Source organism: Sphaeramia orbicularis, chromosome 15 (genome assembly GCF_902148855.1).
Source record: "Sphaeramia orbicularis chromosome 15, fSphaOr1.1, whole genome shotgun sequence".
Classification (NCBI taxonomy): Eukaryota; Metazoa; Chordata; class Actinopteri; order Kurtiformes; family Apogonidae; genus Sphaeramia; species Sphaeramia orbicularis.
In genome coordinates, this window is record NC_043971.1 from 48,906,831 (window position 1) to 48,929,089 (window position 22,259).

At 40.8% G+C, this 22,259-nt stretch overlaps 1 protein-coding gene across 2 annotated transcripts in view; it reads left to right on the plus strand.

Moving 5' to 3' along the window:
• Positions 1 to 22,259, plus strand: part of ndst2a (N-deacetylase/N-sulfotransferase (heparan glucosaminyl) 2a) — an 81,723-nt gene that overhangs the window by 32,914 nt on the left and 26,550 nt on the right. The window contains exons 2-7 of one of the 2 annotated variants that reach the window (XM_030155754.1): positions 12,396 to 12,438; positions 14,294 to 15,252; positions 16,863 to 17,506; positions 20,613 to 20,700; positions 21,020 to 21,174; positions 21,739 to 21,924. In XM_030155754.1, coding sequence (XP_030011614.1) covers positions 14,820 to 15,252; positions 16,863 to 17,506; positions 20,613 to 20,700; positions 21,020 to 21,174; positions 21,739 to 21,924 — 1,506 coding nt within the window. In that variant the 5' untranslated portion in view covers positions 12,396 to 12,438; positions 14,294 to 14,819. The remainder of the gene's footprint in view (positions 1 to 12,395; positions 12,439 to 14,293; positions 15,253 to 16,862; positions 17,507 to 20,612; positions 20,701 to 21,019; positions 21,175 to 21,738; positions 21,925 to 22,259) is intronic. The other variant, XM_030155755.1, reaches the window with a different exon arrangement.

Consider the following 22,259-nt stretch of genomic DNA (forward strand, 5'->3'; position numbering starts at 1 on the left):
GCCAGTTTCTCTCCTGCTTATAGCAATAAGTAGGACTACTTGGTGTAGGAAAAAAAATCCCTTCACAGGCTGATCTTCCGATTAACTCAGAGAGGTGAGGTGTCACGTGCATTTTTTACCCCCATATTATTTTTGTACTTTCTGTGTTTTCACACATGTGCACTACGTGAGTAAATTTGAAACAGTACACAGCATGCTGGTTTTACACCCATATTATTTTACCACCATTTACTGTGTAGTTTTGAATATCCAAATAAAGTGAAATTTACTAAAGTAAATGATAAACGGGCTAAATTCACTACAGCAGGTTTCGCTATTGGATGTTTACATCAAAAAGAATGCAGTTGCGCTTGCCCAATGGTTTGAATCATGCATGCGCATGCACATAAGTTTTAGAGGGTAAAAAAATACGGGGGTAAAAATTGTACAGTGGCACAGAGTGCGCACAGCTTCTTAATGAAAATAGTAGGCCTATCATACATTATCCTCGGGCTGCATGATTTTGGCCAAAAATAAAATCCCGAATTATTTCCTCTAAAAACTTGAATTTTGATTTCTGGGTAAAACTACAAAAGACAACAGAAGTCAGCATGTCGTTTTTGTGAGCAGTACGCAAGGCACTGCTCTCCACGTCAAATCTGTAATGGTATCACAAAATCCCCTAAAATTCCATGATGGGCCCACAGACATTATACCAATGTAAGTCAGTGACGGGCATCAGGCGTGCGTGCATGGATCACCTAAAATGAATGATCCCCATGCAGCTGTATTTAAATTGAGAGATCTGTGGATGGAAGAGACCGACCCAGGACACGCTGGAGGGATTATATCTCTCGGCTGGCCTGGGATTCCTCCGGAGTTGGTGGATGTGGCTAGGGGAAGGGCTGTCTGGGCTACTCTGCTAAGGCTGCTGTCCCCCTGACCCGGACCCAGATCGAAAGAAGATGGTACAATATGAATCCGCGCGGGACAACGTAAGATGAGTGATCCCCATGCAGTTATATTTGAATTGAGGGATCCGTGCGTGGACCACGGCTTACATTGGTGTCACTTCTGTAAGCCCATCACAGATTTAAGGTCTGTGGTCATTACACAGACTTCTGTGAAAGACCGCTCTCACAGATAGGAGGAGCCGCCTATGGTAGCCTCCGAGCCACGTGCCTCAGAACCGGAGGCATGAGAGAGATTAAATCGATTTGATGATTTCCCTTTTTTTAAAAATCATCCTAATTAAAAAAAATCCAATTTCAATTTAAAATCGATTAATCGCGCAGCCCTATATAATACATACATGTATAATAAGTCTAATGTGACAGTGATGATTTTCTGTATCAGATATGGCAGCAAAACCTTATCAGCAGACACGCTGAGATGACTTTGGTCAGCAGTGGAGGTTTGCGTCTTTGAGTTAAAAAACCCAGGTAATTCTACTGAGTTGGCCTCATTACCTCCGCCAAGGAGGTTATGTTTTTGCCAGGGTTTGTTTGTTTGTTTGTCTGTTTGTTTGTCTGTCTGTTAGTGTGCAACATAACTCAAAAAGTTATGGACAGATTTGGATGAAATTTTCAGGGTTTGTTGGAAATGGGATAAGGAAGAAATGATTAAATTTTGGTGATGATCGGGGGTGGGGGGGCCCACGGGGGGGGGGGGGGGGGGACTGATCAGCCTTGGCGGAGGTCTGTGCTCTCCGAGTGCTTCTAGTTGTTAATGTTATGTTTCTGTCATAGCAATATAGGGAATACCCCTATATTGCACGGAAAAATTCATGAAATTAAGTCAAATCTGTTCGAAGATTTAAGAAGCGTTAGGGAATTTCTTTTTTAGGACTGCAGAATTCTCAGCTTTGGGCTACAGTCTGTCTGCAATAAAATATTGTGAAATTTAGATCACATGCAGTGCAGTCATTAATGTGGACTTAAACTTAGTGTTAAGTTCATTTATATCCACATGCGGAAATGGAACTCACTGTTCTGCTTGAAAGCTACTGGTGACAGCTGTGAAGGTGGAGTATTTACTTGCCCTTTAGTCGGTGCATGAGGTTATCATTGTGCTTGTTTAATTCTCTTGTGTGATATAAATGTTAGTGGTGGTTAAGTCTTGGTGCTTAAAGTGTGTTTTGTGCAGCCTTTCTTGTATAAAGTACTCATGGTACCTGTTTGTCTGGCTTTTGTTGATGTAGATGACATTGTTGGACAGCCTAGGTTCACTTGTGCAGAGGACATCAGCTGAGTGTTCAGTCCTTCAGAGAATACAGACATGTCTCCATTATCACCTCAAAATGCACCCTCTGTAATTACATTTGTGTTCTTACCATGCATAAGAAATGAACACATGACTGGACTTTGCCAGGTATGAACAGGGCCCGGTGGATATTCAGATTGTCTGTGGTACTGCTTCTTTTTTGCTTGTGCGTTGTGTCCTCTTTACAGCTGCTGCTGATTCTGATTCTGCTGCTGCTTCTGGCTGTTCTTTGTAACTCCCGGAGGACTTATTTACAAGACTGAATAGTTCATTAAACAGGAGATGCTTGTTTTGACCACAATGCCTACCCCACCCCCATCCCTCTCACCTTCGGCCTATTTGTCTGCTCTAGCCTTTTCACTCATGCAACCCTCATAGACATCAGACTGGGTGTGGCTGACTGTATTAAAATTTCTTCTATAGTACTCACTCATTTGCTGGGTGTATGAAATTAGATTAGTCGGTCCTAAACAACTCTGTAGTGATTGTTGTGATGTCCCAGAAACTGTCAACTGTGACTGTAGACTTTTTGTGGTGTTTGTGTAATCAAGACTTGGTTGGTAAATCATCCTTTACTTAGTAATATTAGATTTCGGAAAGGACTGATATGGATTTTTTACAGTTGATGCTGATTTTTTAAATTGTTTTTCATCAGCCTTAGCCAATGACTGATACAGGCTGCCAATTTTCTTGAGCCGATATTTGGAGCTGATACTGCTTTTGCTCCCTCAATTTATATCATAAAAAACATAACGTGTGTGCACTCGAAAACCCTCGGCCTGACTTATCAGGTGCATTACTGCCCCCAGTGGCCTGACTTATTAGTGCATGCCCAAGTTTTTGGATGGACGGACGGATGGACAACCAAACAATGACAATACCCTGTGGGCCATTGTGGCCAAGGGTGATGACACAATGATAATGGATGTTACATGTTGTATGAGTCAATCTAAAAAAACAAACAAACAAAAAAAAAAAAAACTTTATTGAACTTAAAACAATATTGAGCCTAACGAATTGTAAAAAGAGGAAGAAAAATGAGGTAGAATAAGTAATGTTGCATACAGTAGCATTTAACTTAATCTTTGTTGAACTTTATCAAACACATTCAAATAAAAACTGAAAGAGTTCAGTGGTCTTAATTCTTCAAGTAATTTCTTAAAAAATACATATTTAGGCATAATAAAATAATTGCAGTAATGCACACAGTAGCAACAAGCAAGCAGCATAATCTAGTGCACACTACACTATACTTTATTTTAAAAGTAACCAACTATTTCCCACCTAGTCATTTAATGCTTAGGCCTACGTTTTACCTAACTCACATAATCTCTTGTTGTGTAAATGGCTTTCCCAAGATAAAGAAAGTATAAACAGCAAAACAAAAACAACATAAAAAGAATTGTACATAATATGCGCATTGCCACACTTCCAGTATTCTTAAACCCAATACACCCCTCACTGAAAGTTCTTAATACTCCCAGTTTAGGAGCTGCAGGTTATAATGGAGGAAACAGAGATGCTCAGCATTTTCTCCCATCGGCCTGTACCTCTTTTTCTCATGTATCTGGCTGACCTCAATGAGAACCCTCTTACTGGGAACAGAGAAGGGGGATGCCTCCCGCTGCACAATAGCAGGAGGATTAGAGGAATAAGTAAGGTGTCTTAAGTTTCACTTTCACTTTGCATGGTCGTATGGTCTGTGCGTACTCATTGTGAGGTACGTACGGCACAGAATCCCCGTCAGTGGCATGTGCCAGGAAAAATATATCGGCAATCGCACCCTTGCATTGGCTGATGCTGATACAAGTTAAAAAAAAAAAAAAAAAAAAGCAAATATTGGCCCGATATATTGGCATGCCGATTTATCGGTTGATCATTAATTAGATTTTATTGACTCATGCATCTGCCACTCAGAGACTTGCTCAATATGTAAGGCGAAGTGTTGAATAGAAGCTTTCTGTATGGGAGTATTTTGTATCTGAAATAGGCCTGAGTGGTGTCAAAATTAAAATCCTGATTAAAAGATTGGCACCATGCAGACATGAAGCACATAAGAGGAAAACACTCCACCTCCATTTGAAAAGAGATAATAAACACAAGACAAACAGTCTGCTGCAGTGTCCCATGGGTACACAGCAGGACCATGATAACACACAGTACCCATGGGACAGTGTGTGATCATACAGTTAATGAATCACTAGTGCAGCTCAGTGATAGTGCAACACTATTAGTGTCACACCATTGCAGTGTTTCCCCTACAATTGTATAAGGGGTGGCGCCCCACTCAACGGTACCTCCAGCCCCCCCAAGACAGCAAACCAGCACAGCCCTGGCCAGCAGCTCACAGCAGGCACAGCCCCTCGGACCTCGGATCCAGTTCCGAGTAAGGCTCTCCGTCAGCTCCCAGTTAGATGTGTATATGTATCACTCTCTATCTCTCTCCCTCTCTCTCTCTCTCTCTAATGCAGTGGTTCTTAACCTAGGTTTGATCGAACCCTAGGGGTTTGGTGAGTCCATCTCAGGGGTTCGGCGGAGGTCAAGACACACACTCAACAGCAGAAGTCACACTGATTTGCAGTAAATATTCATTATTATTGTAGCCTGATGGAAATTAGGTGATGGGTGTGTGTTAAAATGTTAAAAATGATAAATAGCATAAATACAACAAGTTCATTATTGAAATACATAAGGTTAAAAATTAAAACCATTTCAGTGTGGTAGTATTAAAAAAGGTCATGTCTTTGTGAAAAGGTATGTAATTTGTTGTGAGTTCATGCTCTGTATTGGTTTTGTTCTTTGAGCACAGTGATGTTAATGCATGGTTCATTTTGTGCACCAGTAAAACATATACCTGTCTTGAATTTGCAAAAAATCATATTTTATTTTTTAATAAAGAAGGGTTCGGTGAATGCGCATATGAAACTGGTGGGGTTCAGTACCTCCAACAAGGTTAAGAACCACTGCTCTAATGTCACTGCTGCAGGCGTGCATACTACATTGATAAATAGGAAATTTCACACACTTTTCTGTGTCCGTCTGCATGCAGATTTTTCCCCCAAAACGCATGACTAAATGCGGAATTAAAGTGAGAATCCAGCACCACTTTTGTGTTTTCAGTTCAGATCATTAAGGCCGCTACAGAGTTGGGTGTACTTGACTCTGTGGATGTCCGCATGTATGCGAGGCGGACCCAAAGCAGAGTACGTGGACAGCATGCCCAACTCTGTGGGAGCCTTTACCATCTAAATGTAGCCTCAGTCAAGCCATCACCAGATAACTGGTTTTGATCTAGCTTGGCTGACAGAGGCCAAACACTTGCCCTGGCTGTACAAGGATGCAAGACTAGGGGAAATAAAGCGATGGGTTTAACATTTTTGAGATGGCGCAGGTACAGGCTCAAGCACTGGACCAGTGTGGATTTCTACTTGTGATGTTTTTCTGGTAAAACGGTCTGCCTCAGCATAAACGTTAAGTTTGTATAACTATTACTACAACCTTGCAGTTTTCCATTAGGATTATTGATAAATCGTTTTGCTATTTAGGACTCTGTAAACTACATGGGACTGCTAGTGTAAATCCAAATTTGTTTTGTGTATTGAGTATTGACATTTCTGTTCCCTTGAACTGAGCAATATTTGTTGAAATTGTCCATGTCTGATTTTTTTTTTTCCCTCAAATAACTGCAGAATATTCTAAAGCCCCTTTTTCAAACTAATCTATGTCTTTGAGTTTGTTGTTGGTTTGAGAGTTACAACAATTTATCAGTTGTTTATTGTAGGGCTGTAACTAATGGCTAATCAATAGTCGACTAGTTACTGACTACTGTAACGACTAGTCACATTATGAACTGCAAAGAAAAAATGGCATATTTATGTTTATTGCAGCAATAAAATGCATTTGCTTTCCTTTAATGAAAATATTTGGTGCACAGTAATAAGAATGCATAACAAAGTTTGTTAAAAATGTTATTCAGTGTTCAATATTCAACAAATTTTACATTGATGAATATTAATGAGCATTGATGCTGATCAGCAATAAAATACTTTTCTCCTTTTAACAAAAGTGCATTTCGTCCTTTGCAATTACCAGGGATGCACCGATACCACTTTTTTCCAGACCGAGTACGAGTACTTACATTTGAGTACTTGCCAATACCAAGTACCGATACGAGTACCGTATTTTCCGCGCTATAAGGCGCGCCGGGTTATAAGGCGCACCTTCAATGAATGGCTCATTTTAAAACTTTATTCATATACAAGGCGCACCGCATTACAAGGCGCATAGAAGCTACAGTAGTGGCTGGGATTGTGTTATGCATCCACTAGATAGAGCTGCGCTAAAGGGAATGTCAACAAAACAGTCAGATAAGTCAGTCAAACTTTATTAATAGAATACAAACCAGCATTCTGACAACTCCGTTCACTCCTAAAATGAATAAACAGCTGTTTTATTATTCTCCCGAGGTAATGTCAGTGACATAGTATTTTCGCGACAGCAAGGTATAACCGGTAGTGCAAGATTTTAATCACGTAAAAGAAACAGTCTGATACCGTTATGGTAAATCAAACATTAGTGCAATCACAATATAATAACTCTCGAAATAGTGCAAAGAAATAATAATGTAACAATAACTCAACGTTGTTCATATGTTAATGTCCATATTCACAATATGACCAACCTTGTTCAGCTGTAAACACACAAAAGAAACACATAAATTTCACTTTATTGGTTTATTCCTCATCAGCAAACCCCTCGAATTCTTCTTCTTCGGTGTCCGAATTGAACAGTTGGGCGAATACGGGATCCAACATGCCCGGGTCCGTCTCGCCCAAGTCATTATCCGAGTCAGTGTCGCTGCTGTGGTCGGGCAGTTCAGTGACAATTCCTGCCTTCCTGAAAGCTCGGACCACAGTTGAGACGGATATATCAGCCCAGGCATTAACTATCCACTGGCAAATAGTGGCGTACGTCGTTCGGCGCTGCCTCCCCGTCTTGGTGAACGTGTGTTCACCTTCCGTCATCCACTGCTCCCATGCAGTTCGCAGTCTGGCTTTGAATGCCCTGTTCACTCCAATATCGAGCGGCTGGAGTTCTTTTGTCAGTCCACCCGGAATGACGGCAAGCACTGAATTCGTGTGCTTTACTTGTTTTTTTACGCCATCGGTGATATGGGAGCGCATTGAGTCGTAGATCAACAGGGAGGGAGCTGTGTGAAAAAAGCCACCCGGTCTCTTCACGTAAATTTCTCTCAGCCACTCACTCATCTTTTCTTCATCCATCCATCCCTTCGAGTTGGCTTTGATGACGACGCCGGCTGGAAAGTTGTCTTTTGGCAAGGTCTTCCTTTTGAAAATGACCATGGGTGGAAGTTTGTGTCCATTAGCCAGGCAGGCGAGAACTACCGTGAATGATGACTTCTCATTCCCTGTGGTACGAACATTCACCGTACGTGCTCCCGTCTTATCTACAGTGCGGTTCACAGGAATGTCGAAGGTGAGTGGAACCTCGTCCATGTTTATGATGTGCTCTGGTCGGATCTGTTTTTCGTTTATCTTGGTTTTGCAGTATGCGCGGAAAGTGGCCAGCTTTTCTTGGTAGTCCTGTGGTAGTTGCTGTGAAACAGTGGTCCGTGTGCGGATGGAGAGATTCCGTCTTTTCATGAACCTAAAGCACCAAGAAGGACCGCCTCTAAATTCACTTATATTAAGTTTGCGTGCAAACACTATTGCCTTCATTCGAATTGTGACGGTAGAAACACTTCTACTTGCTGCTCTCTGTTCAACAACCCACTGTTCGAGTTCGTCCTCCAACTGCGGCCATCTTGCTTTGTTCCCACGGAAACTCTGTCTAGTCTTCTTTGCTTGGCGCAGTTCATCTTGTTGCTTCCTCCACTTCCGCACCATTGACTCGTTAATGTTATATTCCCGAGCTGCTGCTCTATTCCCATGTTCAACTGTGTGACTGATAGCCTTCAGTTTTAACTCTGCATTGTAAGCGTGTCTCTTGATAGGAGCCATGTTGGGGTCTTTACACAGGCACACACAAATGGAAATGAAAATGCGCGCTACTTCTACGGGAGAAAATGGGGTGGGCGGCTCCATAGTTCACATATAAAGCGCACCGGGTTACAAGGCGCACTGTCAGCTTTTGAGAAAATTGAAGGCTTTTAGGTGCGCCTTATAGTGCGGAAAATACGGTACTTAATAATCCCATTCCAGTTCTTAGTTCCTTTTGTAAATGTGCTTTATTGTCGTTGTCATTAGTCTGACTGGAACAAAGTGCTGCTACTGACATTTAATGTGTTGGAATGAGCGTTTTTCAATTAATCCACCAGGGGGCGCCGCTCTTAATTAACCATACTGGACAAATACCACGAAGAAGAGGAAAGTGTTTTGAGAAGAAGAAGAAGAAAGTCAGTAATAACAAACATGGAGACGAAAGAGGTAACACTAATGTGTAGAGATGCGCCGATCCCGATACAGTATCGGGATCGGGCCTCCGATATCAAATTAATTAAGTATCGGAAAGTATCTGAATATGACATGACGTCGCCGATCTATCTTCCGATACAATAGTATCGGAATAGTAAAATAATAACTTAGTAGTAGTGAGGCTGCGTCCACACATTTGCGGCAACTAGACAGAAGTGACTTCTTCTTTGAGACAGGCAAAAGTCACATCCGCTTAGTTGCTGTAAATGTGCCGCATGCAAAAACAAAGAAAGCGTGTCCTTAATTTGGAGGTACTTTTCACTTGAGACGCAAAAAAGTGCTACGGCAAAGTGCAACATATGTGAAGCCGATGTTCCGAGGGGTGGACTAAAACCTTCAACGTTTAATACCACCAATTTGGCCAAGCATTTACGAAGACGCCATGCAAAAGAACACGAGGAGCTGGAGCAAACTAAACAGCAACAACAACAAGCGCAGCAGAGGATAACCGATTCATTCAAGGGGCGTGAAAAACTTCCGACAGACAATCTGAAGGCTCAAAGGATTACAGAGAAAGTGATAAATTTCATTGCACTGGATGATCAGCCTCTCTCTGTTGTTGATAACGTTGGCTTTCGTAGCCTGATAGAACACCTTGAGCCAAGGTATTTGATCCCCGGTAGAAAATACCTAACAGACACTGGTAAAGCAGTAACTAACTATAACTAACTATAGCAACACTATACAAAAGAGTGTCATCACAGCTAATGGCGCAGTTAAACGATGTTAAAGCTACGAGTTTTACTACTGACATAGGGTCCTCTGAAGTTAGCCCGATGTCACTTATCAGTCTCACTGTACATTGGCTGAGTGCTGAGAATTATGCTTTTAACAGCGCGGTGCTGCTGCACTAAAACAGGCCTACAGTATTTTATTTATTTTATGTTTAATATAATTTTAAGAAGCAGCTATGCTCATTATTTTATTTATGTAGGTATACTGTTATTGTACTTATTAATATTGTAATTGCACAATGTTAAGTAAATAAAAGGAGGTTGCCACTTGTACTGTTGCCTTTTGTACTGACTGCATTCATTATTAGTTCAATTAATAAATGGCTTTAATTGAAAGGCAATGCATTTTTTTATACTTACATTTTTTGCTATGTAGTCTACTTAAGTATCGGGTATCGGGAAAGTATCGGGAAATAACCAAATTAATATATCACGAAACTGAAAAAACATAGATCGGAGCATCCCTACTAATGTGATACTAATATTGCAGCGTTTTCACTGGGAAGGTTTAAAAGCAAAGCTTCAGCAGGAAGAGAAAAGAGAAATGAGCGATAAGTTTCGTTTTCTCTTCTGTTGGCGGCGGTCCACACCGCTCCGTACACCCGCTGGTATTCTCATTTTGTTTCCGCATCTGCGAGCACCTGGTAAACGGATGGAATGTACGCAGAAGACGGACAGAACACTGCGTCTGTATTTGTCTGTGTCTTTAACGTTACTTGCAGTCAGCGTTACTTTTATCACCGTCATTTATTTTGAAACATCTCCACACTCTTCACACTCCCCACACATTCCATCGCCGCGTACCTGATGCACTGAACTGTGAATGTCAAACAGCCGTAAGTGGTACCAGTGCGTTTGTATTGGATGTCTTTTACGAGTACGAGTACACACACTGAGTATCGGAGCCGATGCCGATACTCATATCAGTATCTGTGCATCCCTAGCAATTACAGTGCCTAACAAAGTTTGTTAAACAATCAACTAAATACCCAGTAGATGCAGTCAGCAATTAAATAAAAGGGTTTTCTTAAACAGAAGTGCATGATCTCACTAAAGACTGTTGACCAATAAATTAGTCATAGCTGTTGACCATCTGTCAACTAGTGGTTGCAGCCCTAGTTTATTGGCAGCTGCTCAGTTAGTAGTGTGGGTCATCCTCAAACTGGAGGGTTGGTGGTTTGATCCCCAACCCCTTTCACCAAGTTGAAGTGTCCCTGAGCAAGCCACGGAACCCCAAGCTGCTCCATTGACTTTTTTCCCATTGCTGTATAAGTGCATTGACCATTTTGTTGTTCTGTGTGTTGTCCATTCATGTTGTCTGTTATACTGTTTGTCATCATTTTGTTTCCACTGCAGAACTAGAAAATCATCTTTGTCCTGTAAACTGCTAAATAAACTATTCAATTCCTCAGCTTCACTGACTTTAACCATCGACGGTGAACATCATTGACAAGTAGTGGTTTATCAGTCTGGCGTTGGTATTGGGCAGCGTTTGCTGACAGTGGCCAGACATCATTATTGGCACTTAAGGTGTCTTTTCACTGATGGTGGGGATAGATATTTATTTGTTGTTTTATCTATAAAAGGTTTTTTTGTATGTTTGAATCTTTGTTCATTCAAAGATAATATGATGAATGGCTGAAAGACTTATATATTTATAATAAAGATTTCTTTGTGAAGTTGGGGATAATTGACCAAAAAAATTGGTATCAGCATCAGCTGCCACATGTCATTTTAAGTATCAGCATTGGTGTCAGCCAAGAATTTTGCAATTGATACATCCGTAGTGACAGTTAACTCTTTTCAGTGTTGTGGGGCTGGAACAGATATCCTGTCCTCTGAAGGCTTTTGTTTTCTTTTGCCTCTTTCTACAAACTTGTTCTTTTCATTCCACTTTGTGTTCTCTCACATACACACATTCAGTACTAAGACCACCATAGAACAGTAACTGCAGTCCAACTAAAGCTCAATCACTCCCTGCATGACCCTTGTGCTGCCTATAGATGTGTGCTTTGTTAGCGTGTGTGTGTGTGTGTGTGTGTGTGCGCGCGGTTGAGCTTCACAGGACTCCCTCACAGATGTTCCTTTAATTAGCATTGTGAGCCCAAAGAATCAAGGCAACATATTCACAGTAGTAAACCTGTGTGGTTTAGGGACCACACACACCAACAGAAGCCCCCCCCCCCCAAGCCTTCTGCTTCAAATCCACATGTAGGATTAGAACTGAAAAGAGTATGTCCTCAAAGACTCATTCATGTTGTGGTTAAATGTCTTGCTGAAATTTCACTGTCTCTACAGTTCTTGTGAATTGTTGACATATTCTCTAGATTTATTGAGGGCTTGGATTACAATTGTTTTTTATTTGATAACAAATTAAGCATTTCATGAGGGAGATCTTGGATGAAACGATGATAATCTGATGTACATATTCTGTATATTTTCATGAAGTAGCCTACCTACAATAAATATTGAAGCTGGCATAGCAGCTACAGGCCCAATGTCTTTACGCTTTGTAAGCATGCTGTTAATGTAGATCCCATTCTCACTTTTCCACAGTGACATTCTCTAATCAGACAACTGATTTCAGCACCTGTACCTTCAGCACCCCAGCTTTGTACTGTAATGTTTGTTTTCCATGTGTGGAGCTTGAAGGCTTCATTTAGTAACAAAAGGATGCCGACCTTTACTGGTTCATATTGGAAGATCAGGCACACTGCTCTCCCTATATCAGCTTTATTAGCCATCTACATGCTGTATATATGACAACAGCATCTTGTTGTGGATTTTGTTTTTGTGTTTTTCTTTTTTCCTTCCTGGATTTCTAAATTAACAGAACATCTGATAGTTCTTATTGTGCTTCCAAATCAGTACATTTAATCTGACATGCCCCCCCCCCCCCCCCCCCCCCCCCCCACCCCCTTTACAGGGCTCTTCCAGATTTCAGCGGTCAGTGCTTAAGTTTTTTCCAGGTGACTCTTTGAGGCTTAAGGTTTGAGCATCACACCTCAAGCTTGTTCGTTTTTGTTTTAATAACCTTACAAACATTTTCAATATCTGATCAGTTTCAGCCTGAATCAGACACCGCTGTTTTGTTGTGAAAGTCTAGACCACAGCAACAGTCTTTTTTCTTGATACTCTGATTGACTCTATACCATACAAATTCAGCTGCCAGGGTTTTAAAGGAGTCGTTTGTAGGATTGTGACCAAAACTGGTACTGCAATCACATTCAAAATACTGTAGAGCATTGTATCCCCTCCACCCAGACTAGAGGTTGCCAGATCCAGTATGAGTGTCTACTACAAGGAGCTGCCATGGCAAGTCCTACACCGGTACTTATACCAGGTCCGGTCTCTTCACCCAGGCTGTGGTCTCTTCTCCCAGGACTGAGCCACAGTCTGCTGGGACAGGGCCGTGGTCTCTTCTCCCAACTCGGGACCAGGTGAAGAGACCTTGGCCCAGTCCTGGTGAGACCGTGGTCCCGGTCCCAGCTCTCAGTGGCTCTTACCGGGTGGTGAGACCGTGGGCTTGGGCTGCCGGAGACCATGGGAGAGCCGGCGTTGGTCTTCAAATTCTTTTCCACTTTCAGCCATCTCCATGTTTCAGAAGCATCCCTTATTAGGGATGCAAATTATCAATTAATCCATTAATCGTTAGTTGGTTGACCTTATCGATCGATGAATGATTAATTGATAAGCAGCGATTCTCCTGAGACCCTGAATTTGTCTTTCAATAGGGTCTATAAGAATAAAACCTAAATATTGTTTATGTACTTCATGAAAAAAGCACGCCATACTCTTTAATGACTGATTCATTGTTCCATTGGGTACAGTACAGGCAATGACATTTATGTAGTAGAACTAAATAAATTCTGCAGAGAAATTCAATAAAATGAATGGATCTGAAGAGGGGCAGTTTAGAAGAAACTGGTATTTCTGACTTTGAATCACTGACATGATGGAGCGAGATTTCAGCGGAGATGAATAAGCAGAGATATTTAGGCAGGGGTGTGCCGCTCCCACAAACAGACAGGCTGGTCTGTGTTTCGCTCCACTAGATCCCTAAAGTGATTTTAACTCATCAATACCATGATCTGGTTTGATGACCGACTATCCCAGCCGCAGCGTCGCAGAGCAGACAAACCTTTGGACAGGCGTGGACAGGGTGACTTTCCCGTTATTCAACTTCATCGATGAAGCCTAGTTTGGGTAGTGGCACCCCCTACCATTGACACCACAAATCCCGCAGTGGAAAAGGGCAATTAACCGACAATTAATAATTTAATCGAGCAAATTCTTATCAACAGTTAGTTGGTAGTCATTTAATTGTTTACATCCCTATCTCCTCCTTCCTTGTTTTGTTACTCACTTTGTCACGACGTATTTGGGAATAATAAGAGGCCTTTTAGGTTTAGTAGCGTCAGACATTTGTGATCAGAAATGTTTCAAGCTGCAGCTGAATGGGAACTGGCAACCTGGATGCTGAAATGCTACCGACTTGAAGATTGGGAGATAGGTGATGGGTGGAGCATCGGACCAAAACACAAAATGACAACACGAACATTACTTGTGGGCTGCCTCTTGGCTTTTCAAATGTGAATATTCTGGCTGGACTACTACTGTCAGTGATATCAGTATTTAAAATGAACATGATTCCTTAATGTCTGGTGATATTCAGAGCCATTTTATGATTACTTGTAACATAATTCTTACATGGAGCTCCTTTAATTCTTCATCTTTACATTTTCTCCTCATATGTTTAAGGATTAAGTTTTATGTTTGCTTGTTCTTGTCCTGTCCCTCTTTTCTCCTCTGTCCTGTTTTCAGGTGTGCCTTTCTGGGATGTCCATTCTAGGTGGCTTCAAGGGGTTCAGCCCCAGAGCAGAGCACAGCACACACATCCCTCTTTCTGCTGAGAGACTACACAAACATCATCAGATGGACATGTATAGAGACTCCTGTATACTAGCTGATTGAAGCTCTTCATTTCCAGATCAGCAGAGAAGCTGAGGCTGATTGAAGCTGATTTGAAGAACCCAGTCCTCTACCAGGTTTCACTTGCTTTTATTGAGGCAGCCTCCACTGACCACAGATAACTGACATTATACCCCCACCCCCCCACCCCCCCTTTGTCTGGCTGTCACCTGACACTGATCACATTTGTGCTTTAGAGCTCCAGGTGCTGACCAGGTAATGGACGATGCTGGCCATGGTGACTTAGTGTAAATGGCTATTCCTCAGCACAGCCCAGTGCCAGTGTTTACTGCTCGATCTTCCTTCCCCTCCTCTCCATTCTCCCTCCCTGTTCAGTGCTGCTGCTTGCTGCCTGGCCCTGCCTTCCCCTTCCAACACCATGGTAGGTGCAGGCTTGGGTGTGTGGAAGCTAATGCGTGGTGTCCGCCAGCTGGAGCTCCACCGCCTCATCCTGGCACTTATCATCTTTTGCTTATTGTCCATGGCTTTCCTCGCCTACTACGTCTCCAACAGTCCCAAAATCAAAGAGGCCCCTCCTTTGCCCTTCAGTGACTGTGGTGGGGGAGGAGGGGGCATGTCACCGGGAGTGAGCACCGGGGCAGCAGGAGGGCTCCTGGGTGTCCAGAGGGCCCCGCTTTTCCTCCCCCCACGCCAGGGCCGACTGAGGCAGGTGAAGGCGGTTGACAACTCTAGAACAGAGCCTGTAGTACTGGTCTTTGTTGAAAGTATCTACTCCCAGCTCGGCCAGGAGATTGTAGCCATATTGGAGTCAAGCCGCTTCCGTTACCAGACAGAGATCGCACCGGGAAAAGGTGTGTACATGAAACATTTCTGTAAGCTTCATATGAGGTTCATTGACTGAGAAGTTTAAGATACTCAGACAAAAATGTTGCAGTCCCTGATTGTGATATTGCCCGTAAAATTACAATATTTCATTTGTATAAAAAAATGTGTCAATAGGGATTTGTTATCTTTATTATACTTTAACCTGCAGTTTGTATAACATGTTTTGCTATTGTACCAAACTTCCTTATTTTCTCAGATGTCCCCGAGTCCATAAAACACATCCATTTGTAATTCTACCACTTCACATTTGATGATACAGTGTAGAGGAAGAGGATGGAGCTGATAAGTGAAGTCACAAGTATTAAACAAATGAGAAAATAAGGAAATTTGGTGCTATCGAATGTTAGCATCTTAGCTAATTAGTGCTCACCTCATCTGCTTAACAGAATCTTCATGTATTTACTTGATATAGAATAAAGCATTTATGAGGCGTTTCCACATCTTCATTCTTTATATTTTTTTTCAGTCCTTTATCTGTTCTGTCCAGTTAAGTGGAAAGTAAATGAAGTAATACTTCACATCCATGCACAGCGTTCTTCATAAACTAAAGACAAAACATGAGTGAGAAACAGACTATAGCTGTTAATGACTTCAGAACTAACACGATTCGGCTCTAAAGAGTTCAAACCCTTTTTTATCTGCTGCAACACATCAGAAAATGAGTTTGTGATTAAAAAAAAAAAAAAGTCACCAGCTCAGCCATTTGCATTGTAGGTTGCATGTCTCTGATAAGTTTGGACCTGCAACCAGGAAAACGTGATGGTTACGTCCTCACTTATCATCCCCATTAAACGCATGGTGTTTTAGGTGTGGAGAGAGAGTCATCGTGATGGCTATAGGTAGTGAGTGGAGCGAGGCAAACAAGACCCCATTCTGCAACATCGTCTTGGCTCAAAAAATTAGTGGTTACCTGTTTAAATTGAGACATTGCAGTTGGAATTTAATGATTATGTGTAAATGTATTATAAATTTTGAATGCTTTAAGTTGTTTTCAGGTTGTTGGGGGTTTTTTTTATTTCAATTTAATTTTGTTTACAGTAGCAGAAAATGTTTCCACAGGGCAAGGTGATTTATGACCATATTTCTCATTATTGTGTTGTGCAGCAAAAATGTACTAACGTGAAGGCTTGCTTTACAATGGAGAATACAGATGAAAACCTTCACTATATAAAATAAAAAGTAGTCTACCTTTACTACGAATGTTACTTCTATTTTTTGATTAATTTGGAGTGTAATCTACACTTTAACATTTGCATAACATCAGAATGACTTTATGGTTGTGACAATAATGGTGAAATGTGTAAAAAAAAAAAAAAAAAGAATATATATATATATATATATATATATATATATATATATATATATATATATATATATATATATAAAAAAAATATATATATATATATATATATATATATATATATATATATATATATATATATATATATAAATATATATATGGCTGAAGAGCCAAATAAAGAGCCCACCCCTGGCCTAAGTGCTGGCTTTTATTAATATGTTTTATATTATATAAATATATTTTATATTATTTATAAATTATTATTATCTTCTGCAGGTGACATGCCCACATTAACAGAGCGAAACCGTGGGCGATACACACTGATCATCTATGAAAATGTGTTGAAATATGTCAATCTGGATGCCTGGAACCGGGACTTGCTGGACAAGTACTGTGCTGAATATGGAGTTGGTGTCATTGGCTTCTTCAAAGCAAATGAAAACTCTCTTCTAAGTGCACAGCTCAAAGGCTTCCCCCTCTTTCTACATTCGCACCTGGGGCTCAGGGACTACCGCATTAACCCCAGTGCTCCTCTGCTCTACATCACCAAGCCCAACCAGGTGGAGCAGGGCTCTCTACCAGGGGATGACTGGACCATATTCCAGTCTAACCACTCAACATATGAACCAGTGCTACTGGCCAGCACCAAATCCTCAGAGGCGCTGGCACACTTTGGACCCAGCCCGGTGCGGGCCCTCCACGCTACAGTGGTGCAGGACTTGGGGCTCCACGATGGGATTCAGAGAGTTCTATTTGGGAACAACCTCAATTACTGGCTTCATAAGCTAGTGTTTGTGGATGCTATCGCCTACCTGACAGGGAAAAGACTGTGTCTGTCTTTAGATCGTCATATCCTGGTGGATGTGGATGACATATTTGTGGGCAAAGAGGGAACCCGCATGAAGGTGTCAGATGTGGAGGTAGGTGCAACTTGTTGTCAACACTGGTTTTAACATTCTTCATTTCAAGAGCAGCTGTATTCTCGTATATCATCATATGTCAGAATTTTTTTCTGCATAATCTTCTAACCTCTTGAGACCTAACAATGCATTTTTGTCCTCTGTAGGGGACAGGAGTTTCACAGCTTTTCTAAAAATAAAGCAAAACACACTGTCTGCTGCAAAGGACATTCCATTAGAAAAAACATTATCATCTTTTGTAATGCATTTTGTATGGACAAAATTGTACATTATGCTGTTTCCAAGCAAGGCAATTATTTAAGGTAAAAAAGCCAAAACATTTACTTTCCTGGGTTTCAGGAGGTTAAAACTCAAGCTCAAAACTACCAAATGTTCAATAAATTTCAGGATTGTAACCCTTTAAATACTAGTTTGAATATGTCATGACACTTTTTTTTTTTTTTTTTCATGAAACAAAATACAAAATGACATTTTTCATATATTGCATGCTGGAAGAATGTGACATTTGTAGCATTCATAGTTTTTGTGAAGTGCAGACCCTTGTCGCAAAAAATGTCTCAACTTACATTGAAACCACATTTTTCAATCCCACTTAAAAAATACTTATGCAATGAAATCAATGCTGTTGCTACTTTTTGCTGTATCCAAGACTCTAATTACCAGCAATGCTCCACTCTGACTATTCATTATATTAAATATATCTCATTTATTAAAAAATAAAACACAAATAATAACTGTGACATCATGTATTCAGACTGGCATTTAAAGGTTAATGTAGAGACAAGTACTGATGTATGTGTATGATTTTGTACCAGTTTTTTATGCCTGAAATTTTTTGCCTCGAGCTTGAGTGTTTCCAGAGGGTAGTAAATAAGAGGGATGCTGTCAGCTCACAGGTAACAGTCACCAATATTGATCTTTGTGGTCATTCAAAAATGTCATAATGAAGTGCTGAAACACTTTAAAACAATTAAGTTAACCTGTTTGGATATTTATAATGAAGAATTATGTTTCCCTGGCACAAACTGTGGATTAATAAAAACAAATGACATCGTTGTCTGCATTGGCTGTCAGCCAAATTGTCATTTTACATTTGTACATGTGCGCATCACTACATTTCTATTATTGTACACTTCAAGATCAACAGGTTAGACTGTATGTCATGTAAGTTGTTGTCTTCCAGTGAAAGGTTGTGGAGTAGCAATCACTGGACAGTTCATGTTTAGCGAGAAACATGAGCTGTAACTTTACTCTAAGTGTGTGTAGGATCAATGAGTCAAGCCATATAAAAGGACAGTTGATTAGATTTATGTCAGTTGACGTGAAAAACCAATATTAATACTAACTGAAAAAGATTAATGCCACCCTGACAATCTTTTATATTTTTAATTGCTTCAAGTAGAAAAGATCTTGCATGTTGTCACCATAAAAAACAGACAATGTATTGAGGTAGCAGCTTAGTATAACCTGTTTAATGATGGAAACAGCTGTATTAATAAAGCAGAAGTGTTCCCTCACCTACCAAGAGTCACAGTTAGTTCACTGAGCTATGGAACCTGCCCTTCAGCTAATATCTATCTGATGTATTAGCTCCTCCAGGCCTCAGGTGTTCTCCTTTGTTGTGTTTGCCAGCAGTACACTCACTCACTTACGTGCATTAATAGAGCACTTTACTGCTCTAATGGCTTGGCTCACAATCTCAGACGTGGTCATTTCTGCATGGTTGAAACCTATGCTGTGTTCACATGCATGTTTTGCATCCAGTCCAGCAAAGGTCACATGAACTGGACACTGAAATACCCACCACTATGACTGGTATCCTGTGGAAGTTTTAAGACAGAACTTGGAAGGTCAAACTATGTCTTTGATCCACCATTGTTACCTTCATTTGACAGGGGATGGACATATTAAAACAGCCAGATGTAGGTTTGTGGCCAGAACTGGTACTACAATCACATTCAAAATGCTGTAGAGCATGGTGTCCGCCCCCCCCCCCCCCCCCCCCCGACTCGAGGTTGCCAGATCCAGCATGAGCGTCTACTACAAGAGACAAGAATTGTGTCATACATATCAAATATATAACAACCAACACATTTGCCACAGAGAGTGTGTGTCATGGCGTAAATAAAGCCGTGTCCACGTTTCAGTGTCACAAATAATTGGCTGTCGCAGGGTAGTAACTTATCGAATTGATCAGGTCAGAAATGATTGAGACTGCTGACAAATAACTATTAGCAATGGTCATATTGATCAACTTGCTCTTCACTCTTCCGCATGAATAGTACACCAAATTCTACATTCTGCTACACTATGTGTGAGGACTCATTTGACTGATGGAATGTCTCAGTTACGTTTCATATTGCCATGCCGTGCTAACAGCGTCTCAGCATAATGCATTCCTAATGTTAGCAATAATGAGTCACCGTTTTTGTTTCTCAAACAATTTCTTACCTGGATGACCCACCTGCATATGGGCTAAAGTACTATGAACAAACATGCATTACATTATTCAACTGTAGAGTATATTTGAAATGTCTGTGCTTACAATAAGTAGAATTAAGTTAACCAAACTTAGCTGAATCTTACCTGTCTAGGAGAAAATTAGCAACTTCACCGTTGGTCTTCAAATTCTTCTCCACTTTCAGCCATCTCCATTTTTCAAAAGCATCTCCTATACATGTTCTTGTTTTGTTCCTCACTTTGTCATAACGAGGCCTTTTAGGTTTAGTAACATCAGACCTTTGTGATCAGAAATATTCCTAGCAGCAGCTCAGTAGGAACTGGCAACCTGGATGCCGAAACACTACTGACTTCGTGAGAGAGATAGGTAATGGGTGGAGCATCAGACCAAAACACAAAATGACAACATAAACATTACCTGTGGGCTGCTACTTAGCTTTTCAAATGTGAATGTTCTGGCTGGACTACTACTGTCAGTGATATCAGTATTTGAAATTAACTTGATTCCTTAATGTCAGTTGAGATATCAGGGCCATTTTATGATTACTTGGAGTACATTCTTACATACAGCTCCTTTAAGTGTGTTTTCTTTTCTTCCTTAAACTGTGAAATTGCGTGTGAGCTCTGGGTTGTTCTCCTTTTACAGGCTCTACTCAACACTCAAAATAAGCTGAGGGCATTGGTTCCAAACTTCACTTTCAACTTGGGCTTTTCTGGAAAGTTCTATCACACAGGTATGACTTACATTTAGCATTTACCTAAACTATACTACAACTGTACACTTTTGAATGTTTGACTGATATATTTGCAACATTTAAGCAGAACATTTTAAAGAAGAGCAAAGGTGCAACAGTAACAGTTTATGTTGATATTTTGTTGATTTGTGTAGTTACATTAAACCAATGTTTCCACTAGGTTTAAAAGCAGTGTATGTAATATGTGGCTTCATTGTGAAAGGTAATGACATTAGTGGTTAATCTTTACTGCCCAGTGCATGTTGTCATTTGAAATCATGGCAATGGACTGTATTGTGCATTTATGTGATGATTGCAGGTACTGATGAAGAAGATCGGGGAGATGACATGCTGCTGCAGCACAGGATGGACTTCTGGTGGTTTCCCCACATGTGGAGCCACATGCAACCTCATCTTTTTCACAATGTCAGCGTCCTGGCTGAGCAGATGAGACTCAACAAGATCTTTGCTCAGGTTAGCAGAACCGGTCCCATAGTCGCTATGTTGGAGGATGATGGTTGAAGCCAGCAATATATAATTGAGCCTGTTTACATGTCTATGAAAATCTGGGAGTAATCAGGTAATTGTAATAATCAGATCTGACGCCAGTCCATTTTTGGATTTCTTTTGGAGTATGTACGATGGTAGACTCAAACTTCTTGTTATTGTCTTCCACTCATGTTTGACTGCATACCTTCTGTTTTCTATGATTTTAATTGTTTTTACACATGCACAGATGTAAAAGCACTAGATAAATCAAATTAACCTGTATACATGCAGGAAGACATCGGAGTATTGTGGAGAAATCCAGATGTGTTAATCCAGTTTCTCATTATCAGATTACTGCTGTTATCTGATAAAACATGTCATCTTATGCTTTTTACATGGTCCCTTGAATAATCTGATAACTCTAGAAATCAGATAATGAGCTGAGTATTAGTGTGGATGTAAATGGGCTCATTGTAGTCGTGCACAGCCCACCACCTTCTACATTTTTGTGTGACTCTGAATGTCTTTTTGTGGGTGTGCCACACACAGGAGCATGGCATCCCGACAGATATGGGCTACGCCGTAGCTCCACACCACTCTGGTGTTTACCCCGTTCACAGCCAGCTCTATGAGGCCTGGAAGTCTGTGTGGGGCATTAAGGTGACCAGCACTGAGGAGTATCCCCATCTACGGCCAGCTCGCTACCGCAGAGGCTTCATCCACAATGGGATCCAGGTTGGTTTGATGCCTTCAATCAGATGAACATAATGTGTCTATATCAAGGGTGTCAAACTCATTTTACTTCAAGGGCTGCATTCAGCCCAATATGATCTGAAGTGGGTCAGACCAGTAAAATAACAGTGAAAAAAGTAAATTACATTATGAAAATGTTTACATTCACAAAGTAGGGCTGCACAATTTTGGAAAAAAAAAAAAATCCCAATTTTTTTTCCTCTAAAAACTCGATTTTCGATTTCGATTTTTGGGTAAAACTACAAAAGACAACAGAAGTCAGCATGTCGTTTTCATGAGCAGCCCACAATACAAGGCACTGCTCTGACCTTAAATCT